The 25,508-nt window shown below is 49.1% G+C and overlaps 2 protein-coding genes across 6 annotated transcripts; both read right to left on the bottom strand.

Annotated features, from left to right (window-relative positions):
- Nucleotides 1-808: 808 nt before the first annotated feature.
- Nucleotides 809-15,134, bottom strand: SYCE1L (synaptonemal complex central element protein 1 like). Of its 3 annotated transcripts, XM_032156376.2 has the most exons (10): nucleotides 15,045-15,134; nucleotides 8,200-8,259; nucleotides 6,433-6,492; nucleotides 5,235-5,289; nucleotides 3,414-3,477; nucleotides 2,491-2,560; nucleotides 2,321-2,408; nucleotides 2,046-2,118; nucleotides 1,544-1,840; nucleotides 809-1,224 (listed from the first exon to the last, which is right to left on the bottom strand). In XM_032156376.2, the coding sequence occupies exons 1-9, from the start codon at nucleotides 15,103-15,105 to the stop codon at nucleotides 1,766-1,768; spliced, it is 606 nt and encodes a 201-aa protein (XP_032012267.1). In that variant the 5' UTR covers nucleotides 15,106-15,134; the 3' UTR covers nucleotides 809-1,224; nucleotides 1,544-1,765. The 3 variants fall into 3 exon arrangements, with proteins under 3 accessions (XP_032012267.1, XP_058296457.1, XP_058296456.1); XM_058440474.1 differs by lacking the exons at nucleotides 809-1,224; nucleotides 15,045-15,134 and adding an exon at nucleotides 13,489-13,566 and having other exon boundaries at nucleotides 1,659-1,840; XM_058440473.1 differs by lacking the exons at nucleotides 809-1,224; nucleotides 8,200-8,259; nucleotides 15,045-15,134 and having other exon boundaries at nucleotides 1,659-1,840; nucleotides 6,433-8,178.
- On the bottom strand, nucleotides 11,224-23,694 carry MON1B (MON1 homolog B, secretory trafficking associated). 3 transcript variants are annotated; one of them, XM_058440472.1, is made up of 6 exons: nucleotides 23,603-23,694; nucleotides 22,918-23,075; nucleotides 20,777-21,103; nucleotides 19,397-20,216; nucleotides 18,869-19,016; nucleotides 11,224-16,457 (listed from the first exon to the last, which is right to left on the bottom strand). In XM_058440472.1, the coding sequence occupies exons 2-6, from the start codon at nucleotides 23,063-23,065 to the stop codon at nucleotides 16,257-16,259; spliced, it is 1,644 nt and encodes a 547-aa protein (XP_058296455.1). In that variant the 5' UTR covers nucleotides 23,066-23,075; nucleotides 23,603-23,694; the 3' UTR covers nucleotides 11,224-16,256. The 3 variants fall into 3 exon arrangements, with proteins under 3 accessions (XP_058296455.1, XP_032012266.1, XP_032012264.1); XM_032156375.2 differs by lacking the exon at nucleotides 23,603-23,694 and adding an exon at nucleotides 23,323-23,596; XM_032156373.2 differs by lacking the exon at nucleotides 23,603-23,694 and adding an exon at nucleotides 23,289-23,596.
- Between the last annotated feature and the right edge of the window lie 1,814 nt (nucleotides 23,695-25,508).

Consider the following 25,508-nt stretch of genomic DNA (forward strand, 5'->3'; position numbering starts at 1 on the left):
CTGACCTCGTGATCCACCCGCCTCAGCCTCCCAGAGTGCTGGGATTACAGGCGTGAGCCACAGCGCCCGGCTGGTCATTGAGTTTTAGAGACAGTAAGCAATTTGCCTGAGGTCATCCAGCCCGTGAACAGGGAAACCAGGACTCGAACCCTAGGTGCCCAGCGGTAAGTCGGCAGAATATCCAGGCTAACCCCATTTGTGTGACACAGAGAGGATGACGAAGAGGTTACTGAGGTTCCTTAGAGATTCCTGGAGACTGGCCTTAGCAAGTAGGTGGTGTCACTGGGGCAGGGGATCGCAGCCTGGGCCTGGAGTCAGTTGTGCCCGGATGTGAGTGGTGACTCAGGGACTAAAGCTCCCTGGGCCTCATAGGTGGACTTGGGATAATAATGGCAACAACCGTGCGACCCAACGTTTATTGAGGACTTACTGTACAGATTCACTATCTCAATTTTCCTCATCACTAAATTGGGAATAACAACAAGAATAGCAGTGAGAATAATAAATGATAGATACCATTTACTGAGCATTTATTTTATAAAAATCTCTGTTCTGAGAGATATACACAGCTTGGTGTTCCTCATCTGTAGCCTGGGAATAATAATAATAAATCATATGAACCACTTACTGATCACTTAATGGACAGAAGCCTCTGATCTAAGTGAGTCACACGTCTCAGTTCCCATTCTCTAGGGACTGGGAATAGTGAATCATCCCAACAGTATGTGACAGTTGGCATTCACTGAATACTGACTGTGTGCCAGGTCCTCTTCTACACACCTTAGATAGTGCCCAACTTGACTGGTCCTTGGCAACTCTCCAGTTGCCGTCTCCCATCCCACTCTAACTCATTCAACTCCACCACTCCGGCCTCCTCCAGACGGCTCCTCAAACACAGCGAAGTGCAGCCTCATCTCCCGGCCCTGGCACGAGGCATGTCTTCTGCCAGGTGCACCTTTCCCCAGACACCCACAGGGCTCACTCCCTCGCTTCCCTACCTCGCTTCTCTGCTCAGATACCACTTCCTAGGTGAGGCCGTCGCTGACCGCGCTGTTTAAAATCCAGGGCTTAGAACAGTGCCTGGTACCCAGCAGGCAATCGGCAAATGCCTGCTTAGTCGGTACATGCTGTCAATGGCAGCAGCCTGGTGCTGGGTGCCTTTGGAGTTGGGTCCCCAAGGCCGGCCTCCGGAGTGGCGGACACATTTAACAGATCTGAGGTTGCCTGGGGGATGTGACCCCACAGAAAGACGAGTAGGGCAAAGACCCCGAGGGGACACGTGTTTTGTAGTGTTTGAGAAGGGTGGAGAGGCAGCCTTGGCTAGAACCCAATTTGTGAGGGGAACTCAGATGGGCGGGCATGTCCCAGAGCCAGCGCGAGTCTGCGGGTTTTGCAGACTCTGGGTTTCCTGAGACCACCGGAGACGCACAGGCCCCGATGACCGGAAAGGGTTAACACCTGCCCTCTAGCCCCTGTTGACAACACAGATGGTTTGGGAACTCGAGATGAGGCCGTGGGGCGGGGGATCCTGACACCCACTTACTGTCTCTGAGCTCAGGAGCATTTACCGAGCCTCTGCCCGGCGCTCTGGGCTCGACTGGTGGGCGGGGTCCGGCAGAGGCCCCGCCTCGAGATCCCAGGACGCCCCGCCCCGCTCCGCCGTGTAGCACAGACTCCGGGGAGAACGCGAGTATGGTCAGAAATCATTGCCTTTATTTCTTGGCCGGTCTCGAGGGAGGGTCGGGACCAGGCGGGTCCTGCTGGCCTAGAGGGCGTCAGGGGCAGCCACCGGCGGCTCCGGATCCTCCTCGTCGCGGGAGCGGGGGAGCTGAGGTCCCGCCTGCCGGGGGCGGGGTGAGGGCTGCGGACCCCGCGCTCCTCGCGTCCGCCCGTGTCTGCCCTAGGCCTCCACCGCGGCTTCCTCTGTCCCCGGGGCCGCCCTGCTCCCCACAGACCCCACTCTCAGGGGCCGCTCCCAGGACCCCCGCCCGCTCTCTGCTGACTCGGTCCCTGCCCGCCCCGCCTCCCTTCCCCGGGCTCCCTACCTCTCCCTCGCTGGCCCCGACCTCGGGGGCGCTCTGGACCTGCTCCCCGAGTATCTCCAACTCCGCCTTAAGCCTGCAGAGAAGGGGCCGAGGAGACAGGAGGAAGAGAGCGAGCGTCCAGGGGACGAGGAGGAAGCCACGGAGACGCGGAGACCCGACGACGCCGAGGGAGGCACAGGCCGAGGAAGGGGCAGGCGGGGGCGGAGCGGGGGACCTGGGCCGGTTCCCCTCCGCCCTGCCCCTGCCCTCCTCGCCCACGCCTCCCTTCCCCTCACCTGTCATTCACCGCCCTGGCGCCCTCGACCTCAGGCGGCGAGCGCAGCCGCCGCTCCACCTCCCGCAGCTTGGCGCGCTGCAGCCTCCCTGCGGGTGGGCGGGCGTCAGGGGCAGGGCCGAGGCCCGGGCACATCCCCCTCCCCCCGCCCACCTGGCGCGGGAGGCTCACTCTCCGAGAGCAGCTGCTCCTTGCTCCTCTCCAGGGCACGGATCTCCCGGGCCAGTCGCTGCTCCAGCATCTGCGAGGACAAACAGGAGTCCCCGTTTGGCCGTCCTCTTGGCTACACGGCCCGCCCCTCCCCTTTTGTGCTTCTCGCGAAGTCTTCACCTATATTAGGTCATTCATTCATTCAACTATTTATTAACTCAATGTGCAGTTTCTGCTGTGGCTGGAGACCCACCCACCTCCCCCCAAACGCTCTCCATGTCTCTAGACACCTCTCAAACTTGAACTCTTCCCAGTCTCCTCATCCTCCACTCCCCAATCTGTGGCTCCTCAAAGGTTTCAGGCACCGTCCAGCCCCAGGGCCTTCCTTCTGCACCCGGATTCCTGCACGGCTTCTTCCCTCACTTCCTTTACCTCTGCGTTGAGATAGCACTTGCTTAGAGGCCTTCCCACTGAAGTTCCACGATCTAGCCACTAACTTTCTTGGTGACTCCACTGTCCCCAACCAGCTTGGAACAGCAAAGACGTGGCCTCTTTGATCTGCTACCCTCTCTCCCTGCCTCAAATGCTGACCGGTGCAACCACTGACATTAGCTGAATGAAGGAATGACCTAACCATGGCTTCCTCTGGGCTGCCATTTGCCACTGCAAGGTGAACATACACTAGGTGAGCAGGGGGAAAGCAGGATCACAATGGTACTGCACCCGTCTGGGCAGGTGATGCTGGGTGTGGCAGTGGGGCATGGTGAGACGTAAGTTGACTTTAGATAAAAGCTGAGGGACTGAATAGGTGGGGAAGAGGAAGCAAGGAATCAAGGACTATCCCGCAGCACTGGGCCTGGGCAGGGGTGGACTCTGGGCCAGTCAGTGGGACACTAAAGCCAGGGGAGGAGTGGCTTTGGTTGCAGGCAATGATAATGGCTCACGTGGAATTCCCAGAGGTCCGTGTGCTGGCCCATCAGATCCTCCAGCTGTCCTTTGACATCCAACCTGGAGGCCGACACCCAGGAATGAGAGAACACATTCTAGGCCTGACATCCTGACGGGGGCTTCTCATGCACACGCCTTCAGATCTTGCCCATGCTCCCTCTGCTGGGAGCCCCTTCATGGTTTTATCCTCTAAGCTTTGGCTCCCGTAGCACCTCTTCCAACAAACTCTCCCTGATGCAAGCCCTGTTCCCACTTTCTACACAGTGGCCTGCCAGGCCCCAGGCTTGGGAGTTACCACAGATTCCTCTGTTTGGAACTCTGAAACCTGAGAGTTATGGACAAAAATTTGTTCCGTGCACTCTTGCAACATGTGCTTCCTGGGAAGGGAAAGACAACCCTCAGTCATATTCTCTGAATGACCCATCATTCACTCCAGCAGGAGTGGGAGTGGGGATGTCTGTTCACAGCATTCACCTTTCTCGTTTCTCCTGTTGAATGAGAACCTTCATGGGCCTCTGTTGAGAACACTACCCTGTCCATCCTGTCCCCCATGGAATGAACTCTGCGGTCCCAAGAAAGCTTTATGAGGCATGTGGTAATTTGGCACCACAGATTCTATAACATCCTGGCTTGAAGCCTGATCTGTTACTTCACTGTGACCCTGGGCAAGTTACTTAACCTCTCTGGGTCTCAGTTTCCTCGTATGTAAAATGGTGGTAGTGGTGGGAGGGTGACATTAGCCTTTAACTCCTATAATTGTCATTGTGAGGATTAGGTACATAAATGAGTATAAATGCTCATCAGACAGTGTGAGTAGTGTGGTTAAGTGTACACACATTAGCTAACATCAGGTTTCCCCATGCAATTAAAATCATGGTGCACCAGGATGTAAGACCTCTGGTAACAGGAATGTGCTAAGTAAAGGTTCAGAGGATGCCAGGTGTGGTAGCTCATGCCTGGAATCCCAGCACTTTGGGAGGCCAAGGCAGGCAGGATCACCTGAGGTTGAGAGTTCGAGACCAGCCTGACCAAAATGCAGAAACCCCGTCTCTACTAAAAATACAAAATTAGCCAGGTGTGATGGCGCATGCCTGTAATCCCAGCTACTCGGGAGGATGAAGAGATGGATGGATACATGGCTGGATAGACAGTTGACTGGATGTGTGAGTTGCTGGCTGGAGAAATGATAGCTGATTAGTGAAATGATGACTAGAGGAATAATGGCTGGATAAAGAAAGGATTGATAGAGGGACGGATAGATGTCTGGAAGGATGGTTGGCTAAGTGAATATATGATGGGAAGGATAGAGAGATGATGAACGCATGATTAGATGGATGAAGATTGTTAGGTGGAAGGTTGGAAATAAAACAACCATCTGGCTGGATGACATGGTTGGATATTTGGATAGATGGATGAACAGATGAATGACTGAGTAGGTGAATGGCTAAATGGGTGGGTAGACAAATGGGTGGGCAAGTGGATGACTGCGGCTTAAAATAAGCAGACAAATAAGCAAGTGAATGGATATCAAGAGCCGGATAGCCAACAGAAAAAGACTGAGGCTAACACCAATGGATGGAATATATTTGATAAAGAAATTAGTAACAAATAGTTAAATGAGTAAATTAATCTTAACATGATCATTTAATATCAGAGATAACCAAGGAAGTTTTTTGTCTGGCTGCTCTGTTTTATACAAAGGTAAAATGAGGCTTCCGTGTCCAAGATTCATTTCCATAGCTCTTGCTCCCTCCTTTTTCAGCTGGGAGCAAGAGCTATGGAAATGAATGGGGAAGACCTGAGGCAGGGCCTCTTACCTGTGAGCCTCACTTTCCTTCTCTTGGCAGTGCATCTGGAGGATCCTCAGTTCCTCTGTGGGGAAGGAACCAAGGGGACCCTTTGAGAGGTCTTGGGGAGTCAGGCTTGGCCAGAGGTAATGGGCCCCACATCAGGTCAGGCATTGGAGGGCACTGTGAGGACTTGGGTGTTTACTCCCAGTGAGGTAGCAATCCAGGGAGAGATCTGTGCAGAGAGGGAAGCACCCTGCCTTAGGTTTCAGTGGGATTGCTCTGGCTGCTCTGAGGAGTATGGACTTTTGTGGGGTGGAAGAGTAGAATAAGGAAGACACAGCGACTGGTAAATACTTTGATTTTTGCTCAAGACCTCCTCTAGGTGCACTTTCTCTCCATTCACTGGAAAACACAATGATACTTGCTGCCTCCAGGCACCCCACTGTCATCTCCAGTGCAACTTCATATAAGGGGAAAGCCACACAGAAGGTGCAATACAGCCCTAGGAGAGGTGAGGTATCTTCTTGCCACCCTTGCAACCATCTTCCACAAGGACCATCCTGATCCAGCTTCTCCCCCTCTATGCCCACATTCCTTGTAAATGTTGAAGAAGTGAAGACCCTGAAGAATGTACAAGATTTACACTGAGGAGAGAGATGGCTATAAATACACATACAATGTCAGGTGGACATAAAGGCTCTTAAGAAACAAATCAGCCACGGGCGTGAGAATGACCAAGAGAGGGCGGGATTCTATTCTTAGATGAGAGCATCAAGATAGGCCTATCAGGCTAAAATTTGAGCTGAGAGCTGAAAGATGACATGAGACAGTGAGAGGCAATACAGATTATGTGAGCTAAGAGCATTGTAGGCCAGGGAACAGCCTGTGCAAAGGCCCTGAGGTATGCACAGGAACATCCTCAGTGTTGATGGGTCTCTCTTTTGGCCCCACTTACAGGAGTCTCATTCCCTATGCAGGGCCTCCCAGAGAGGGTGGGTCTCTCTCAGTTCCTCACTGGATTTCTTCTTTGCTGGGACAAGAAGGGAAGAAGACACAGTGTGAGTGTAGTCTCTAACCTTGCTGTTCTCTCACAAATATGACATTGCATATTCATCTTCAAACAACCCTAAAGGGGCCTAGATTTTATAGATGAGGAGGTGGATTCATTATAAATCCAGTCCCTTCCTGCTCACCCCCGCTGGCCAGTCTAGGTCCCCAAGTTTACCTTGCTGAAGCTCGTTAATCCGACTAATCGGGTCCTCTATCTGTGGCTCCAGGCTTCCCTCTGAAGAAAGAAAGGAAGAAAGACTGAGCCAGAGAAGACTGGTGTCTGGCTGTCCAAGGCAGACGGAGAAGAACTGTCTGCTGCTATCAATTAATAGGCATTTATTGAGAACCTGCTGTGTGTTGAGCTCTGCCAGAGCCCCTTGAAGGGCTTGCATTCTGGGTTGGTAAGATGGACATTGAGCAAAGTTAAATAAATCAATTCAGGTGGCAGTAACTGCTGTGAAGAGAAATAAAGTGAGGCAAAGTGTTGAAGAGCAAAAGGGTAAAAGGCGTGTCTGGAGATATGGAAAGGCCCCAGATGAGAAGACGGAAGTAGGTCCTGCAGTTCTGTAGGGGTAAAGAGTGTGGAGGGGGGACCCAGTCCAGGCAGAGTGCAACAAGGCAGAGGGAACAAGTGCAAATTCCCTGTAGTGTGGCAGGAGCGGGTGAGGCACGTGTCCAAAGTAACAGGAGGGGCTGGTGTGGCTCAGGTCTAATGAGCAAGTGGAGAGTAGCAGAAGGTAAGGTGGGGGAAGTGGGAAGTGATATCACTAGGGCCTCTTGGGCCATCATGGAAGCCTTTAGATGTTAACTCTGAGTGTGGTGTGAGCCAATGGAGATGTCCCATCTGCCCTGCCCTGTCAAAAGCCAGGCAGGAAGGGTTGTCACCCTGTCAGTCTGGGCTCTGGTACTGGCCTCATCTGAGAAATGGGGAAACCCTGCTTTTACACTGCTTGTGGCAGCTTGCAAGTTTCCCAGTGACAGGGTGATCACTATCCCTTTAGGGAGTCACCTCTAACTTCTCATAGCCCCTGTTTCAGTGCTCTGTATGCAGAAGACTTCCTTCCCATCCCTCTCTGGCTTCAAGGTTGCCAACAAGGAACTGGGGCAAAAAGCTGCCCAACCCTTGCCAGGTCTCACTGCTGACCCCTCAGACACTCTGGGGTTAATAAACTCAGACCATGGATTTTCCAAGGTCACCAACTCCAGCTTCTGTGATTTCCAGGAGAGTAGGTACTCTCCACAGTGCTGATTATGACAGACAAAAAACTCTGGGGGTCTTTGTTTTACTGGAAATGATCAGGTTGGGTCACTGCATTTCTAGCCCTGCAGTTTCTCTGCCTAATTTTACCGTAGGCAGCAGTCTCAGTGCACTTCTTCTGCAGGAAGCCACAGAATGGGATAGGGGGAGGCTGCTGCTTTTGTTTGGAATAGACTGACGTGATAGTATTTTAAGATGAGAATGGGCTGGGGGTCTAACCTCTGGCCAGCACTGCCTCAGCTCTGATGTAGATACTGGGTGCACACTGGCTCCCAGATTTCCTGCAAAAAGCAAAGCAAGGTGCAAAACCAACTGCATTGCTATTTGTATGTAAAAAGGGAGGACAAAAAATATACATCCATGAATGCACTTTTTAAAAATCTCTGGAAAGATACTTAAGAATTGAAAAACAATAGCTGCTTGCCCGTGAGTCAGGGAAATGGATGACTGGTGTGTGGGGGGAGGGAGTAGGGATGGTGGGAGAACTGGTTTTTCCATTCCTTTAAACTTCTTGAATTTTGAACTGTGGGACTGTATTCTTGGTTCAAAGAATTAAATTGTATAAGAGGGAGAAAGTGCAACGGGATAATTTCCTGAGGTTGTGAGTTGAGGGGGCTGAATTTGTACCATGTCTTTCTGACTTGAAACCCCAGGCTGAGGCTCAGAAACAAAGAGACACATGACCTTTCTGCAGCTTTATCACCATTGCCAGCAAGTCTTCAGTCTTCCAAGACTCGGCTTGCCCTGTAGAAAGGAAAATCAAAATTACAGGACACAGCGAGAGTGATAGGGGAGAGAGAAGGGAGGTAGGAAGTCCCAGTGGGCTCTGCAGACACCCGTGGGCTAGGGCTAAGGATGGGATGAGGGACAGGTTTCCTTCCGAAGGAGGGCCCCCGTCTCCTGCCCTTGAGGTTTATAGTGTGTGCTAGATAAATCAGGACCCCTAAGGGTCAGATTCTCCCTGAGGGGTTAAAAGACACCACCACAAACATCCCCTTAATGAAACTCAGGGGTGAGAGAAGGGAATGCATGTTTGCTGATGCTGCTGTTCAAGATCATTATGAAGTTCTAACCGGAACAATAGGGCAGGAAGATTTCATATGAATTTCTTTGAAATAATTATAGCTCACAATTTATAAATTCTTAATGAACTGATAGATCTAGGTAACAGTTACTAATGGCTACTAACATCAAAAAAAGACAGCTGGATATTATGAGCCACTCTCTTTTTCTTTTTATACCCTGCAGCTCCAGCTCAAAGGATTTTTATTTTTAATATAGAGAGTTTATTTCAGCTAAGTTTGAGGACTGCAGCTCAGGATGCAGTTACTAGCTGCCTTGGGGAGTGCTCCCTATGAGCCTCCAGATGGAGGAACACAACACGGCTGATGAAGGATTTTTGCCCCAAAAACCCCCACCAAGAACAAAAAAGCCTGATGGAATCTCATCAGGTTTCCACATCTAAATACGAACTCAGAGGAAATACAAAGGGTAGGAAAACACATTAAATGACACGACTGGGGAAGTGCTCAACATCATGTGGACTGTGGGAAACTGCGCAGGAAAACCTGGCTTCTTCCACAAATAAGTTGTAAAGAAGAAAATGAGGGAGAGGGAAAATCCTACAGATTAAAAAAGACTTGAGGCATATATCAATCAATTAAATGAACAGACCTTATTTGAACCCTGATTCACCACACTTTTCACCATATATACTTCTATGTATATATGTATGTATACATATATATATATGTATTTATTTACTTCTGTGTATATTTTAACAGGAGCCTGTGTTACTTCTAAAATTCAAACAAGAAAAACCACAGGAAAATATTAACATTAAAGTCTTGAAATCAGTGGTAAAAGTCAAATCTCAGTGGCCTACGCCTCTCTAAGGAAAATTGAACAGAGAAGATGAAAGGCAGATCACAAAACATGATAGCCAAAAAGTTAATGAAGAAATGCTTACCCACAATAGTATACAGTGAAAATTCCATCTCCCTCAGATTTTAAGTTCTCCAATTCTCCTCCCCAGAGGCCACTAGCATTACAAGCTACGTGTAGATACTTGGAGATAATTCAATGTATATACAAACATACCTCCCACATTTTTTTTTTTCTTTTTTTTTTGAGATGGAGTCTCGCTCTGTCACCCAGGCTGGAGTGCACTGGCACGATCTCAGCTCACTGCAACCTCTGCCTCCCAGGTTCAAGCAATTCTCCTGCCTCAGCCTCCTGAGTACCTGGGACTAAAGGCGCACGCCGCCACGCCTGGCTAATTTTTTGTATTTTAGTAGAGACGGGGTTTTACTGTGTTCCCCAGGCTGGTCTGGAACTCCTGAGCTCAGGCAACCCTCCCGCCTCGGCCTCCCAAAGTGCTAGGATTACAGGCGTGAGCCACCGCAGCCAGCCATATCCCACATTTTCTATATAAGTGGTAGCATGTTGTACATGATGCACCCCATCTTTTATTTTTCATTTGACAATGTACACCAGTGATCTTTTTATTCTTTTTAGTGGTTGAGTGGCATTCTACTGTGTGGATATACCGTAATTTCAAAGCAATATCCTACTGAGAATATTTGAGCTGTTTACCTTATTTTGCTGTTACAAAGAATGCCACAATGATCATCTGCCTTTGTGTTGTCAGGCTGCCATAACAAAGTACCACAAACTGTGTCTTCCCTCTGTGTCTGTGTCTTCACCTGCCACTCTCATATCTTTATGTGTCTATATTTCCCTCTACTTATAAAGACACCAGCCATTGAATTATGGCCCTCCCTAATCCAGTGTGACCTCATCTTAACTAATTATAACTGCAAAGACCCTACTTCCAAATAAGTCACATTTCTGAAGTTCTGGTGGACATGAATTTTAGTGTGACACAATTTAACCTAGTATAATAATAATAATACTACAATAATAATCCTTGTACATTATTCTTTGTGCTTGCATTAGAGTATATCTACTGGGTACACATAGAGTACTACCGAGATGCTACCTGTTGGATCAAAGGGAATGTATATTATGAAATCTGGCTGATAGGACATTGCTTTTCACCTGTCTCAAGCCCAAAAAGTGTGATTTTCTTACCACGCAAGTATGTTTTTAATCTTCATTTTTTTTTTTTTGCCAACTGGACAGGCAAAAACTCTTTCATTTCAAACTTTCTGATGAATAAATACCAAAACCTTATTCATTTCCTCTTGATCAGAAATTCCACTCCTAGGAATGTGTCTTAAGGACATAATTAAGAATGGTGGGCGAGATGTTGTTTCACTGCTTATAATTTTAAACTTGGAAGTAACGGCCGGGCGCAGTGGCTGACGCCTCTAATCCCAGCACTTTGGGAGGCTGAGGCGGGTCGATCACCTGAGGTCAGGAGTTCGAGACCAGCTTGGCCAACGTGGCAAAACCTCAACTCTACTAAAATTACAAAAATTAGCCAGACATGTTGATGCGCGCCTGTAATCCCAGCTACTCGGGAGCCTGAGGCAGGAGAATCGCTTGAACCTGGGGGATGGAGGTTGCAGTAAGCCGAGATGGTGGCACCACTGCACTCCAGCCTGGGCAACAAGAGCAAAACTCCATTTCGAAAAAAAAAAAAAAAAAAAAAGGAAGTAACTTGAAGATACCTTAGGGGATTAATTACAGCATGTTTGTAGGATGAAATTCTTTGCAGCCATTAAAATCCATGTTGTAAATCAGGGTTTTTTTAACCTGAGCTTATTAGATTTTTTTTGAAATATTTGGTGGTATGTTCACCTTCTTTACGTCTTTTTGTTTGGCCTGAAATCCTTTATAAATTAGTACATATTATTTTAATTTGCATTTTAATTTTTAAATTACATAATAAACACATGTAGAATAACTTACACAATAAACAAGTGTGGAAGAATAAAATAAAAAGGAAACGTCTCCCCTCACCAGCAGCCCCTTCTCCAACTCGCTCCCCTTCCCAGAAGTAACCACTGCCAGCAGTTTGGTGACAACACTTGGTCTTTTAGTAAAATACATTTCATGTATTGCTCTAATTTTTACTTTCTTACTGAAGTAAAGTTCTAAGAAAATTCAAACAAAGAAGTGACGTTAACAATGACATTTTCTCTTCTCTCCTTAATCCTAAATCTCACTGCTTCCCCGATACAATCACTGTGAACAAGCTGGCATGTCCTCTCCTGAGATATTTTTAATTTCAAAAATATTCTTAATATTTTGGAAATAAGACAAAAAGTAAAACTACTTTAATAACAAGGGGAGGTGTTTGTGATTGTTTTATTTTTAATACCTTATTATGAGAACTTTCAAATGCACAAGAGAGTAGAGAGGATATTATGATTAACTCTGATATGCTCATTGCCCAGATCTGACAATCATTAATATTCACCCTATTTCTTTCAGCTATGTTTTTCCAGTGTTGAATTATTTTTAAGCAAGCCCCAGGCTTCTTGACATTTTATTCCCAGATACTTCATTAGGAGTCTCAACTACTTAAGGACATTTTCTTAGATGACCCCAATCCTATAATCACAACTGACAAGATTAATACTCATCATATGGCTGGCATTTGCAACCATTTCTGCAAAAGCTCCATCTGTGTTTTTCCCCTCTCTGCTTTCTAGTGCTAGTCATGAAATAAGGCCAAGAGTGGGTAATAAGTAAATCTTTTAAATAATCCAACTAACATTTTTGACACACACACGCAAAGTCCATTACAAAAGAAAAAGGCCAGCACAGTAAGAGCACCCTTTTAAACATTTTATTCTGAAATAATTTCAGATGTAAACAAAAGTTGTAAAAATAGGCCACAGTGCTCCCATTTTGCCCTTATATCAGATTCCCCATTTGAGAGTGATTCTGAACAATAAGTTGCAGACATCTTGGCCCATTACTCCTTACTTTTCCGGTGTCTATTTCTTATATACAAAGGGAATCTACCAGGTAACCACAGTACAACAATCAAAACCTGGATGTTAATACTGATCCAATATGAACATAGGATCCTCAGTTACCATTCAAAATTTTGCCTCTTCTCCCTTATATTTTAAAATTATATTTGACTACTTACATTTTTCTAAAAGAAAAATAGAACAATAAATCACAAAAATGCCTCTACCTCTGCACTACTCCCAAAATCCAAATCCCTTGTCCAGAGTTATCACTTAGGCCTTTACCATTCAGACACTTTTTCTATGCAACATACACAGGGCTATACCCCCCTCCATTTTTGTTTCAATCCCAACTGGCTTGTCTCTAATATAAATAAGATCTCTTTTGGAGCTCCTTGTGTGTCAATAATAATCCTATTAGCTTATAATTGAATTTTAATACACTTAAATTTGAATTTTTTTTTCTGCCTCTTAAAAAAAAATCCACCACAGAGACACTCCACGGCATGCACACATAAACCTAGACTTAGCCATTTCTGTGACTATTTCTTGTGTTGTGCCTACGTCAACACTCTAGTGACCATTCCTGGTCCATACACTTACGTATTCTCCTTTGATTACATAGCATGGTCACTGCAGAAGTGGAAGAGCATTTTAGATGCTAAAAATACTCTGCCAAACTGCCTCTAGCAAAGTCTTTACTTTGAGTCAGCTCTCTTCCCTGAGGCAGGAAAAGTCCTCCTTCTCTACAAGGTCGTCAATACCAGATACTATTCTTCCCTTTATAAAGCCAATTTGATGGGCTAGAAACGGCAACTTCATACATCCTTCAATTTTTCCTTTGCTGGTGAAGTTAGTCATAACTTTAATTTTGAGGAATTTGAAAGGTTGATACTAAAATATTTTTTTAATTGCAGTGGCAGCTGCATTACACAGTTAATAAATGAGATTTATTTGCATCCGTCTTATTTCCATCTGTCTTTTGTTGAATGCTGGCACTTAGTATGTGCCTCTAATCTAAAAGAGTTCTCTGATCTTGAAGTTATTTCATTAGTCACACATTAAAAAATTACTGAGCACTTACTTTACACCAAGCAGGCATTGTTTTAGGTGCAGGGGAGCGAGAGGTAAACAGTCTCTGTTCTCATGGAGCTCACATCCTAGGTCAGGCAATAAGCAATAATCATTACTGTGATGTCTGTATGGGTAGGTCTGGCAGGATGCAGTCTAATGTGTTTATTAATACAGTGGTTTAAAGAGTGTGCAGAAAGGGGTGTTCGAGATAGATAAAAGTGGGGCAGAAAGGTGACAAGAGTTAAAGCATACTGATGGGTACACATAGGCTTTGTTTAAAGCTATTTTCTCTACGTTGGTACACTTTGAATATTTCTATAACAAAAAAATACTAGTGGCATACAAATGCATTACTGCCTTGGGAGATTTTTTTTTTGTTTTCTGTTTTTTTTTTTTTTGCTCACTCTGTCGTCCTCACTGGAGTGCAGTGGCGCAATGTCAGCTCACTGTAACCTCTGCCTCCCGGGTTCAAGTAATTCTCCTGCCTCAGCCTCCTCAGTAGCTGGGACTACAGGCGCCTGCCACCACACCCAGACAATTTTTGTATTTTTAGTAGAGACGAGGTTTCGCCATGCTGGCCAGGCTGGTCTCAAACTCCTGACCTGAGGTGACCCACCCGCCTTGGCCTTCCAAAGCGCTGGGATTACAGGCATAAGCCACCAAGCCCGGCCAAGGGAGAATTTTTTCTTTTGAGATGGAGTCTCACTCTGTCAGCCAGGCTGGAGTACAGTGACATGATCTCGGCTCACTGCAACCTCCACCTCCTGGGTTCCAGCGATTCTCCTGCCTCAGCTTCCGGAGCAGCTGGGATTACAGGCCCACAACACCGCGACCGGCTAATTAGTATATATATATACACACACACACACACATACACACATACACACATATATATGTGTGTATGTAGTTTTTTAGTAGAGACAGGATTTCACCATGTTGGACAGGCTGGCCTCGAACTCCTGACCTTGTGATCCGCCCACCTCGGCCTTCCAAAGTGCTGGGATTACAGGCGTGAGCCTCTGTGCCCGGCCTGGGATTTTTTTTCTTTTGGATGTAATACAATTTCCAATAGTGTCTAGGCCCACACCCCTCCACCCTCCTTTGCCTGTCATTCAAGTCAATACCCTGGAGAAAAGAGGCTGTGGGGGAGGCCATGTTCGATTAGGAGGTTTAAGAGTCCATCAAAGTGTCATATGCGTTAGGTGTGAAATGGCGACACTGGGAATTACTGTTAACAAGGGGTGGCTGCAGCATGGTGATTTTTATGAGAACATCCACACCGCCCCACTTTTGTTTGAAGACTTTCATACTGAACTACGTGTTGTTTACGTTCAACAATGTATACGCTAGAGTTGACAAAAGTTAATCTCGGTGATAAGAATATGCCTGTTAATTTATCTCCACTCTGCTCAACAGTTAAAAACTGTTTTTCTTCAACAACAAAAGGCTTTTTTATTAAAAAAAAATTAGAGTATCATTATTTCATTATTGTAATGGGATGAATCCTCCTCCCTCCTTTCTGCCCTGGTTGGAGAGAAGGGAGTGCAGCCCACTTGCCCTCACTACCTTCAGCCTCCTCGGCGGCTTCTGGCGCCTCCACATTCAGAGGTTTCAGCTTCCCCGCCATTTTCCAACGCGGGACCTGCGCGCAAGCCTTGCTTGATGACTGGTTAAAAAAGAAACCACGTGAGGGTGAAAGGCTTTTCAGCGCGCATGCGTGCAGCCCGCGGTTACGCCAGCGGTTGAATCGGGAGTCAGCACTGGGCAGGCGCCGAACACACTGCGGCCCTGACTGCCAGCATGCATGCTACAACCTTGAGGCTGTAACTCCACAAACAAGGGCAGAACTAGAGTAATGGCCGGTTGGGGAGTGAGGGTAGTGTGCACACATACAAAACCCTAGGGAGGTCTCTCCTGCTTTAGGCTGCTTGTCTTGTGCAGGTTGTCAGAGTCTGGGACAGACGTGCATGTGCTATGTGGTAGTACATAATAGTTTGAGTCTGTTTTCGTTTACAAATCTTCATCAAAGAGTTCATGAGAGAAGGTTACTTATCTGTTTCACAGATGAGTAAAATGAGGCTTAGAAGCCAAGTGCATTTTCTATGTAAAAATGCTGGATTTCAGCCACTGTGTGCAGTCAGGTGCTGTGTCCTGGGTTCCACAGGTGGACACTGGAGGCCACCTTCTCGTTAATGTTAGCAGCAGGCAGCATTGAGGGGGGATCATTTCTGGAAGGGTAAAGATGAAGAAAAGTACAAGAAGGGCAAAGGAATATCCTTGTGAGTCTTACTTTTAGGGCTTTTATGTAGTTTTTTTCTTTAAAATACCCTCAGGCCAGTTCCAAGCATAGCCTGGCTCTGAAGTGCCAATTCCAGCACCCCTGTGGGCCACCCTAGAGACCAGATTTAAGGCCAGATCTGGACATTCAGGGCTGAGATTCAACTGAGGAGGCAGACCCCTGAAGCAAGTTTGGAGGGGACAGTCCCTCACAGAGGCTAGAGCATCATCCAAGGGGAGGAGATGAGACAGAGGGAAGGGAGAGGGAGGCTTAAGGATTTCCCCAGAGGGGAAGGTACATGACCGGGTGGGGAAAGCAGCCTGCTCGCCTGGCGGCTGCCACCATCTCTCTCATTGGCGGGCCCTCAGATCTTGCCCCATTGCTTAGGAAGACAATGACTGGCCACGGACACACCCCGACCCACATTTCCAGGGTGGACAGAAGGTAAAAAAAAAAAAAGGTGGTTGCTCCCAGCACTGCCTGGTCTGGGAGCTCCACTATCAGAGTCCAGTGAACAAGCCATTATGGGCAGCTTGGTCCGTAGAGGCGGCTGGTGGTGTGGAGTACTTGGGTGGGTAACGAATGAAGAGCCGGTCCTCCTCTTTCTTCACCCAGCGCAGGAGTTTGGTCACTACCAAGATTGCACCTGCCTTGGTCACCAGAGGGCTGAGGCAGGTATAGAGCTCGAATTTGGAGGTCACCTGGGGATTTGGGAGGAGACAGAGTCAGATGAGCCAGAGTTGGCTATGGACAATCCTGCCTACCCCAATGCAGCTACATGTCTGCCTCCTGCAACCTGGAACCTGTACCTGGCAGCACCTCCTACCGGGTGCTCCTAGATACTGGGCTAAGGTAGGTAAGCTGATACTGTGCAATTAATGAGCCAAGGGTCAGGTGGACCTAGTGGCTTCAACTGGGTGATGCTGGTTGTGTGTGTGGGTACTCTCTAGACCTGTTTGCTCATCTGGGGACTGGGGAAAACAGTAACAATGTTTAATATTCTCTCAGTAACCTATTGTGTACAAGGTCCTGCTCTAAGCTCATACAACTATGTTTTCATCATCTACAGCCAGGGAATAATATAAAGATGAAATCAATTCATGCCTCACACCACATGGAGAGGCCTGACCCCACGCCTTTCCTCTGCCACCTCCCAGAACTCTCCCCTTCACTCCCTCTGCTCCAGGCACTCTACCCTTTCCTTGCTATTCCTCAAACATAGCCAGGCTCAGTCCCACCTCACAGCATATCAGATATCAGTCCTTTCCCTCTGCCAGTGTACTCTTCCTCCTAATATCCATGTAGCTCAATACCTCCCTACTCCACTCAGATGCCATCTGCTCAGGGAGGCCACCCTGATCACTTGGTTTAAAATTCTGCTCCTAACGTATCTTTTTTTTGTTGTGGTTTGTTTGTTTGTTTGTTTTGACACAGAGTCTCAATCTGTTGCCCAGGCTGGAGTGCAGTGGCATGTTCAAGCGATTCTCCTGCCTCAGCCTCCCGAGTAGCTGGGAATACAAGCGCATGCTGCCACACCTGGCTAATTTTTTGTATTTTTAGTAGAGACGGGGTTTCACCCTGTTGGCCAGGCTGGTCTCGAACTCCTGACCCTGTGACCTGCCCCCGCACCCCCCCACTCCCCCACCCCAGCCTCGGCCTCCGAAAGTGCTGGGATTATAGGTGTGAGCGACCATGCCTGGCCCATATCTTGGTTTTTAAATTCCAATCTCTACTAAAATGTACAAGGGCTCCATGGAAAAATGGCTGAGTTGAGGACTGGAATAGAGAACGTCAAGTAAGATGTGCTCACATAGTGAGAGGGATGTGTCAGAGACACAGGGATCAGCCTGCCTAAATCAGGGTACCCACTGGCTAAATCAGAGGCAATTTGAACACCAAAATAAATGCTAGAGAAGGATTTTAGCTCACTGAATTAAAGAAAAATCCATGAGACAATATTGTTAGAAAATTAAAAATTCAATAAATAGAAGAAGGAAAAGTTATTCCTTTTTTTTTTTGAAATGGAGTCTTACTCTGTTGCCCAGGCTGGAGTGCAGTGGCACAATCTCGGGTCACTGCAACCTTTGCCTGCCAGGTTCAAGTGATTCTCCTGCCTCGGCCTCGTGAATAGCTGGGACTACAGGTGGGCACCACCACACCCAGCTAATTTTTGTATTTTTAGTAGAGATGGGGATTCGCCATGTTAGCCAGGCTGGTCTCGAACTCCTGATCTCAAGTGATCAGCCTGCCTCAGCCTCCCAAAGTGCTGGGATTACAGGCGTGAGCCATCACGTCCGGCCCCATGTTATTCTTTATAGTAATAATCCTAGCCAATAAATGTAGAAAGAATGATGGAGTTAGGAAAACCACCATCTGGCCAGGCGTGGTTTTCACTACGCCCTTTATAACTCTTTATAAATATAAAAACTCTTTATATTGTTTTGGCAACTTCTTTCTAAGTCTAAAGTTATTTGAAAATGAAAGTTAAAAAAATTTAAAAACAAAATCCTTAGCCTAGGGCAATGCCTGATCCACAGCAGTCAAGCAATAAATTAATAAATATGCATTACATGGCAGGTGCCATTTCTGATGAGGTCCCCTTCACTGGCCTCCCTTAGTAGCTGACCTTTAGGAAACGCATAGGAAGTGAGGGCTGGAGCCCAGAGGAGACCCAAGGGAAGGATACCCCAGGTGGAGGGCACAGCAAGGGACCAAGCCTGTAGTGTCTGCAGAGTGCTGGGGACTCATGGAGTCACAATGAGCTGGTGATGTATGGGGTGCCTCCAGACACATGGATTGGGCTACTGGGGAATCGGCAGGCACAGCAATGGTGGTTAATGGGGTCTCTGGAAAGTCAAAGACACTGTCCTTGTTGCTAACTGGGGAGGAGCACACAGGAGGATGAGGCCGATGTCGGATTAGAGACACGGTCATTAGTTATCATGGGCTTCAAAGATGTGTGTGTAAAGTCAGGGACAGTGTCACAGGCAAGGCACAGCCCAGCCAGAGGCCTGCTGTGTTTGGTGGAGGCGCTATGGCTGGAGGGGATACAATATAAGGAAAGGAGGCTTGAAGTGAGGAATTAATTCACTCAGAGCCCTGCCCAACTTACCCAGGCCAGCAGCGTCTCCTTCTCAGCCACGTGGTAAATGAGGCGCAGGGGTCGGGAGGTGCTGTGGAGACGAGCATGCAGGCGGTGGTACAGGTCGGACAGCCGCTGTCGCTCCTCCTCTCTGCTGTAGGGGGCCTCTAGCTCAGGGCTGCCAAGATGGAGGGAGGTGGAGGGCAAGGTTAGTCCAGGGCCTTCTTGGCCGGCCCATTTCCTCCCTCAGTCTAGAGATTTCAATTACATGAGGGAGCTGAGCCTCTCCCATGAGACTTGAGGATTCTCAGGGGTTGGAGGCTGACCTTCCCTCATCAAACTAGGGGAGTCCCTGAGTACTAGGGCCCTGCTCTCCTCCAGAAGAGGGGGATTCCTTTAGGTCTGTGGCTGATGCTTCATCATCAAACAGAGACTTGTTCTCTTCCCTCTTTCTTAAGCATGGCCGGTTATCTCTCCTGAGTCACATCCCTGAGATGCTGAACTTCCTGGTTTGACAGGCCTTCCCACCCAGCCAGTTGCCTTAGGGTCAGGGCCTACCTGGTAAACTGGGGCAGTTGGCGGTGGTGGTCAGGGATGTCCAGCGGCTTATACAAGAAGTGCCGGAGGCCTGGCGCCCCCACAGCCTGCACGCTGTAGGCAGGAGCACTGGTTGATGAGGCATTAGAGAAGCTGGCAGCCTCCCCAATGGCACGCATGGCACCGAGGGCATGCATCCCATCTTCGACCAGGCGCCGGCAGGCGGCCATGGCATGGAAGGCTTCACGTTGGGTGCCAAGCAGCAGCAGACAGACAGGCATAGCATCCAGGCGGGCCACGTAGGCATAGAAAAAACCATCAGGGTTGAAGCGGGGCAGGCACACGGGTGCCCAAGCCTCACCCGCCGCAAAGGCTGGTGCACCCACCCAGTCGAGCAGCAACTGCAGGTCAGCTGGGTCCAGCCGGCACTCAGCCAGCACATTCCGCTCCTGGGCTGCTGTTATCAGTCGACCGCCTACTGCCAGCACTGACAGCGCCAGGCCAGGTGCTGTGCAACGTCGGAGGAGTGCACCCAGTGCGTCTCGCAGCGGGCGGGCAAGGGGCACACAGCGCACGGCACCCAGGAGCAGGGCTCCTGGGTCCTGCTCCACACTGTCCAGAAGTCGGTCCAGTGTGCGCTCTGAGCCAGCCAGCAGGCGGCGGAGGTCATAGTTCTGCTTGTGTGCGAAGATGCGGGCGACACTTGCACGTGTAAGTGTGCTCACGATCTGTGCGTGTACAGCTAGCAGCTCCCCCCGCAGCTGGGCTGCTGACTGAGAAGTCCGTGACATGGCCACGAGCAACAGTGGGCCCTGTTGTAGGAACACCAGCTTGTGGTCCTCTGGGGAAGGAAGGGGTAAGAAGGGTGGGTAAAGCTGGATCAGGAATGACCAGAGGGAGACAGTGGGGCTCTTCCGCCCTCTCCTACCATACACACACTGGACCCGAGTCCACATGCTTACTCTGTGGGTACCTGGACTGGGGTAAGGACAAGCTGGAGGAATCTGGACATTTGCAGAGACATGATGGGATGGACAAAGGAACAGGTAGGTTAGATACAAAGCACAGAGCACGGGCAGGCGGGGAGAGATGGTACAAAGGCTGACACAGAGCCAGAAAGACACAGCTCAGCCACACAGCCCCCACAGTCATCCTCTCAGGCGACACAGAAGTATCCACCTAGTCACTTAGACCCCAGCAAGTCAATCATTCAGAAACCAGCAGACCCGACAGAGATGAACCCCCCATCTCCCGCCACTGACAGTTAGAGCCCTGGCTGACCATCCACACACAGGGACCCAACCCTGGCTGGCTGGATAGTGCCTGAGGCAGACAGACCTACCCGTGCCAGCCATATTCCCAGTCACTGTCCCCCATTCTGCCTCCCACCTGTTTGCTCACCAGCGTAGATGGCGCGGATGGCATCTCCTGCACTCTGCACAAAGGACACCAGGGCGGTCATTACACCCATGGTAGCCGACAGCGCCTCCACACTACCGTACCGCGAGTAGATGGGCTTGCCAGCCTCACTCAGCACAAACACATGCTTCCGCTGGCTGCGCCACTCCTCATCACTGGGGTCCCCGCCCTGGCCTCCAGAGCTACTCTCAGGGCTACGTGTGGGACTATTCTCAGGGGCTGCAGGACTCCAGAGCCGACAGGTGCTTGACGGGGCCTCTGACTGGGGCGGTGGTGATGGGCTGGGTGGCTGGTTCTTGTCCTCGGATCCTGAAAGGGAGCCCCTGGTGGGTCATCTGCATGTGAACTCCTAACTAACCCCACATCCCCAAGGACCCACCAAATATCTACTAGCCCTTCTATGACCCCTGCATGCTGACGCAGAACTCCAAGTATCTCCTATGCCCCTCAATGACCAATGACTGCCCTAGGACCCTGCAATGATCTCCACTAACATTTAGGTTCCAGTGATCTCCCTAAAACCCTAATAAACCAACATATTCTCATTGTTATTCCACTGGATCTGCTAAGTTCCTAAAGACCAATTACTTTCCTTTCAATAACTGTCATTCCAAAGTCTTCAAAGCACCCCATTGACTCTGGATGACAATTATTCATCTTCAATGATCCCCCATTAACTCCTCTGACCCCTATTTTTTCTCCTGATATCTGCTCATCCAATGGCCACCATTAACATCTATTAATATCTTAAGTGTTTGAATGCCCCAAGCCCCGCAACTACCCTATCAGTGATGCCCTCTGATACCTGATGACCCCTACTAACTCTCCTGGTCATCCATTTATATTCTTGGTAACGTCCACTATTTCTCCCAATGACTGTCGTTAATATCCACTAACACCCAGATATTTAGGACTCCCCTAATCCACTATTCACTCCCACTGTGGTTCACAAACACCCCAATGACCCCACATTAACGATCATTAACACCTGGTTTTTCAATGACCCTCCATGACTGCCCCGATCCACAATTTATTCGACTCCATGTCCACTCCCCCCACCCCCAACAATGACCATCATTAACCTCCATTAACACCCAGTACTTCAGAGACCTTCACTCACTCCCCTGACCACCTTCAATCTCATTGATATCCACTCCCTTCCCTACAGTAACTATCATAATATCCACTAACACACAAGACTTTAATGACTTCCACTGCCCCTAACCATGACCATCATTAACATTCACTAAAACCCACAACTTCAATGGCCCCTACTGACACATCCATTTATTCCCATTGATTTCCATTCATCCCCCAATGACAACCATTATTATCCATGTGCAACTATGTCTCAATAATTTTCCCATAAAATCCCAATAATTACATATTCTGTCATTGACATTCACTGCCACTCCCATGTCCCCAAATATCATTATTCCCTCCTAATAACTGCTCTTACCTGCTATTAATTCCCAAGTCCTCAACCTCCCCACCCACATTTATTCTCAGTGAGGTCCACTGATCCTTCCCAATGACTCCATTTACATCCACTAATTCCAAAGTGATCAATGGTACAGACTTCTCAGTGACTTCCATTAAATCCCAAATGAACAACTTTACACATCCACTAACATTTGGTTCCTTAAAGACTTCCCCAACAGCCTACCAGTGACTTCAATGATGTAAATACTCTGAGTGACCACTGAACTCTACTGATTCCCCTTCCCACTTCTATTATTTAATAAATAACATCCTACTCCTCAAGAACACTAACTTCTCAACAGTCCTCCTTGGAGTCTATTGACTTTCTTCAGCACATTCTTTGACTTAAACACTCTAAATCCTCAGTGACCCTCTTTGGTCCTAACAGCCCCTTTTTTGATTCCTCAATGACCTAAATTTATACCAAACCCCCAGTGAACATCCGTTGACACCCAATGACTTCCTCAATGGTGTAAACTACACCATGTGTCCACAGTGACCTCCTCCTGTCCCGGCTATGGTTTAAGCCACTTCTCTCGAGTCCCAAAAGACTCCCTACTGGTCACCCACTGACCCTTCCCCCGTCCAACAATGACAACCCCTAGGGATTCCTTTTAAGACCCCACTAAGTGGAGTCATACCTGTTTCCTCCAGGCCCTCGTCTTCGGGATCCGGCAGGACCGCGTGAGCCCCTCCACCTTCTCTAGTTTCCTCACTGGGGAACTGCGTGTCCTCCAAGTCCTCCGCGCCCCCGGGGGCCGGGGCAGCAGTGTCTCCTCCGGCCTCCATCTGCACATCCCTGAGGGGGAGGGGAATCGAGGGTGACGGGCGGTGAAGGAAACTTCTGAAAAGCCTTTATAGAGTCAGGCCCCCCTTGGACACACTCCTACTGCTCGTTTCCCCACGGATTTCAATATGACGAGACATTCAAAATCATGCCCAAGTAAGTGCCCCCTCCACACTTTCCGAAAAGAGACTCTACTGGGCCTCAGAAATAGAGATATACAAACACCTGTTTTAACCCCGAATCTCAATTGGCCGGATACCATTACTTCCCCGTAGCGGCGGTGGCATCACACTTCCGGGTGCGGCCGGGGAGGTGCCACACTTCCGGGTGCGACACCTCCCAGAAGACACTTCTGGTTGCGGAGCTTTATTGGCTCCTCGCTCCCGCCGCCTACGGGTATCCCCTCATAGTTGAGATGGCGCGGCTCACTTCCGGATCTACGTCAGGTCTGTTCGGGAGCTCAACGAGACCTCTCTGCACTCCTTTCAACGGATCTGGCTACGGCTGCTAACCTGGAGTGCGAGGCCCACTTCGCTTACCGGTGGTTGTTGGCGTGAGAGGGGCGCGGCTCGCTCTAGCCAATCCTGGAGTAAACGGGGCGCGACCGCCTTCTTTCTGGGCCAATCGAGATAAGCCGCCTCATTGCCCCGCTGTCTACTCCCCCCGCCAAACCCTAACCAATACCGTGCGTTGTGTTGCGTTTGCACCCGCCTATCCATTGATTGACGTCTCCCTTGACCCAATCGAAGGCTCGAGCCTATTCCTCGTTTCACAAGAGGACTTTTGCAACCTAAGTCCCAGTGGATACCTGTGCTGGACCCACAAACGGGCTCTCCCAGAACTGAGGCAACTCCACTTTCTTTATCACTTAGCCCTGCCAAGAAAGTCAAGGGAGGGGAGAGGCGCGAATGCTTAACGGGCAGTCGCCGCTTCCAATCAGCGTGCCGCCCCAAGTCTGGTCAGTCAATAGGACTCGGATCCTAAAGAAAGAGGCAGGTCTCGCAGAAGGAGGAAGTATTCGTTGGTCTCTCCGTGTTTACCCAAAGGGCTAGGCGGCCTTTGGAAAAGAGGTAGCGTGAGCCACGGACATCCTCGTGGCGCCTGGCTAGGGGGTTGCGAAGGCAAAGCTCAGGCTGATTTGGATTTGTCCAGACCCACAAAAAGCCCGGCTGATCTCACTTGAGTGGGCAGCGTCAGCGGGCAGAACCGTGCAGAGGAAAGCCCAGGCCTACCGGTGGTGCGTGTGTGGGCGCGGCCAAGAGGCCGCGGAGTCCTGATTGGCCGAAAACAAGGCCGCGCCGATCTCCGCGCGCCGCCCTTGCCTAGCGCTACGGCCCCTGCAGCTGCGGTCCGTCCCCTGTAAGGTCTACTGTTCCCTGGAAAGTGGAGCGCAGCGGCTGTATAGGATCTTACGCGGGTGTTGCCAGCAGCCGCAGCCTGCCAGCTGCCAGGGGAAGGAAGGCGGTCCTAGCTGACAATTTTAGCCTGAGGGCGAACGCGGGTGTAGACGCGCCTGGTCTAGACTGCCCATCTCCTTTGCTCTAGGGGTCTCTGACTCTGTCTCTTCTTGCGACTCTCTGAGCCTGTCTCGATTTAGCTGCCTGCGCCCCTCTCTCTTCCTGTATTTGTGTCTCTGAATGTGCAAATGAACACCTTTACACGTCCACGTGCGCTCTCCTTCCTCATCTCCCTACCTCCGCTTCTTTCTCTAGGTCTTGGTCTCTCGGTGGTTCTTTAGCTTTCTCGCCTGCATTTCACTTACTTCCCCCTCTCTCTCCCAGGGCTGAACAGAGGCGCCCCAGGGGCCCTCGAGGGCCTATCGGATCCCGCAGCTCCGTCCCCTGCCGGGTTCCCACGTCTACCTGCAGCTGGGGGAAGAACTCCGCCAGCCCAGGGCAGGGGCGGGCACTCACTTGGACCAGGATCCGCCCGACGCCCCCGGTCCGCCAGGCGAACGGGTCTTCACTTCCTGGGATCAGTTTGGGAAAAGGCCTGGGGGCCTTGCCACGGGCGAGTGTGGGAACCCAGGGTTCGAATTCCCGCCCCGACGTTGCTTCCGGACCGAAAGCCCCCTGAACGCCTTACCCCAAGTGCCCTGGGCCTCGGTTTCTCCACCAGTGAAACAGTGTTGGGAATCGCTTGACGTGAAGTGAGTGGAGGTGCTGGCACACTTCGAGTGATTGCTAAGTGGAAGCCTTTGGTACTAGTTAGGATAATTATTTTAATTACAGTATAGTTAGGGTAATGAATTCCAAATGCCAATGTAGCATCATGTGCCTTATATACAATAGATCATCGATAATAAATATTAAATTTATATAACAGAAACAATAAATTTATGTGCATACAAAATATATTTACCCAATACATTTAGAAGTACATAATATATAATAAACATATAAAAAAGTACAATAAAATAACATAAGCAAACTTATTTATTAATCT

Source organism: Hylobates moloch, unplaced genomic scaffold, assembly GCF_009828535.3.
Source record: "Hylobates moloch isolate HMO894 unplaced genomic scaffold, HMol_V3 SCAFFOLD_6, whole genome shotgun sequence".
NCBI lineage: Eukaryota > Metazoa > Chordata > Mammalia > Primates > Hylobatidae > Hylobates > Hylobates moloch.

What these genes read in the sequence shown, in the direction of transcription:
- MON1B (XM_058440472.1), bottom strand. Translation starts at nt 23,065, where the DNA reads ATGGAGGCCGGAGGAGACACTGCTGCCCCGGCCCCCGGGGGCGCGGAG. An exon ending in CATCCGCGCCATCTACGCTG is followed by an intron (nt 20,217 to 20,776) that starts GTGAGCAAACAG and finishes TTCCTTCCCCAG; the next exon opens with AGGACCACAAGCTGGTGTTC. An exon ending in AGGAGACGCTGCTGGCCTGG is followed by an intron (nt 16,458 to 18,868) that starts GTAAGTTGGGCA and finishes CCAAATCCCCAG; the next exon opens with GTGACCTCCAAATTCGAGCT.
- SYCE1L (XM_058440473.1), bottom strand. Translation starts at nt 6,649, where the DNA reads ATGCAAGCCCTTCAAGGGGCTCTGGCAGAGCTCAACACACAGCAGGTT. An exon ending in GCCAGGGCGGTGAATGACAG is followed by an intron (nt 2,119 to 2,320) that starts GTGAGGGGAAGG and finishes CCTTCTCTGCAG; the next exon opens with GCTTAAGGCGGAGTTGGAGA. An exon ending in TCGGGGCCAGCGAGGGAGAG is followed by an intron (nt 1,841 to 2,045) that starts GTAGGGAGCCCG and finishes CGCCCCCGGCAG; the next exon opens with GCGGGACCTCAGCTCCCCCG.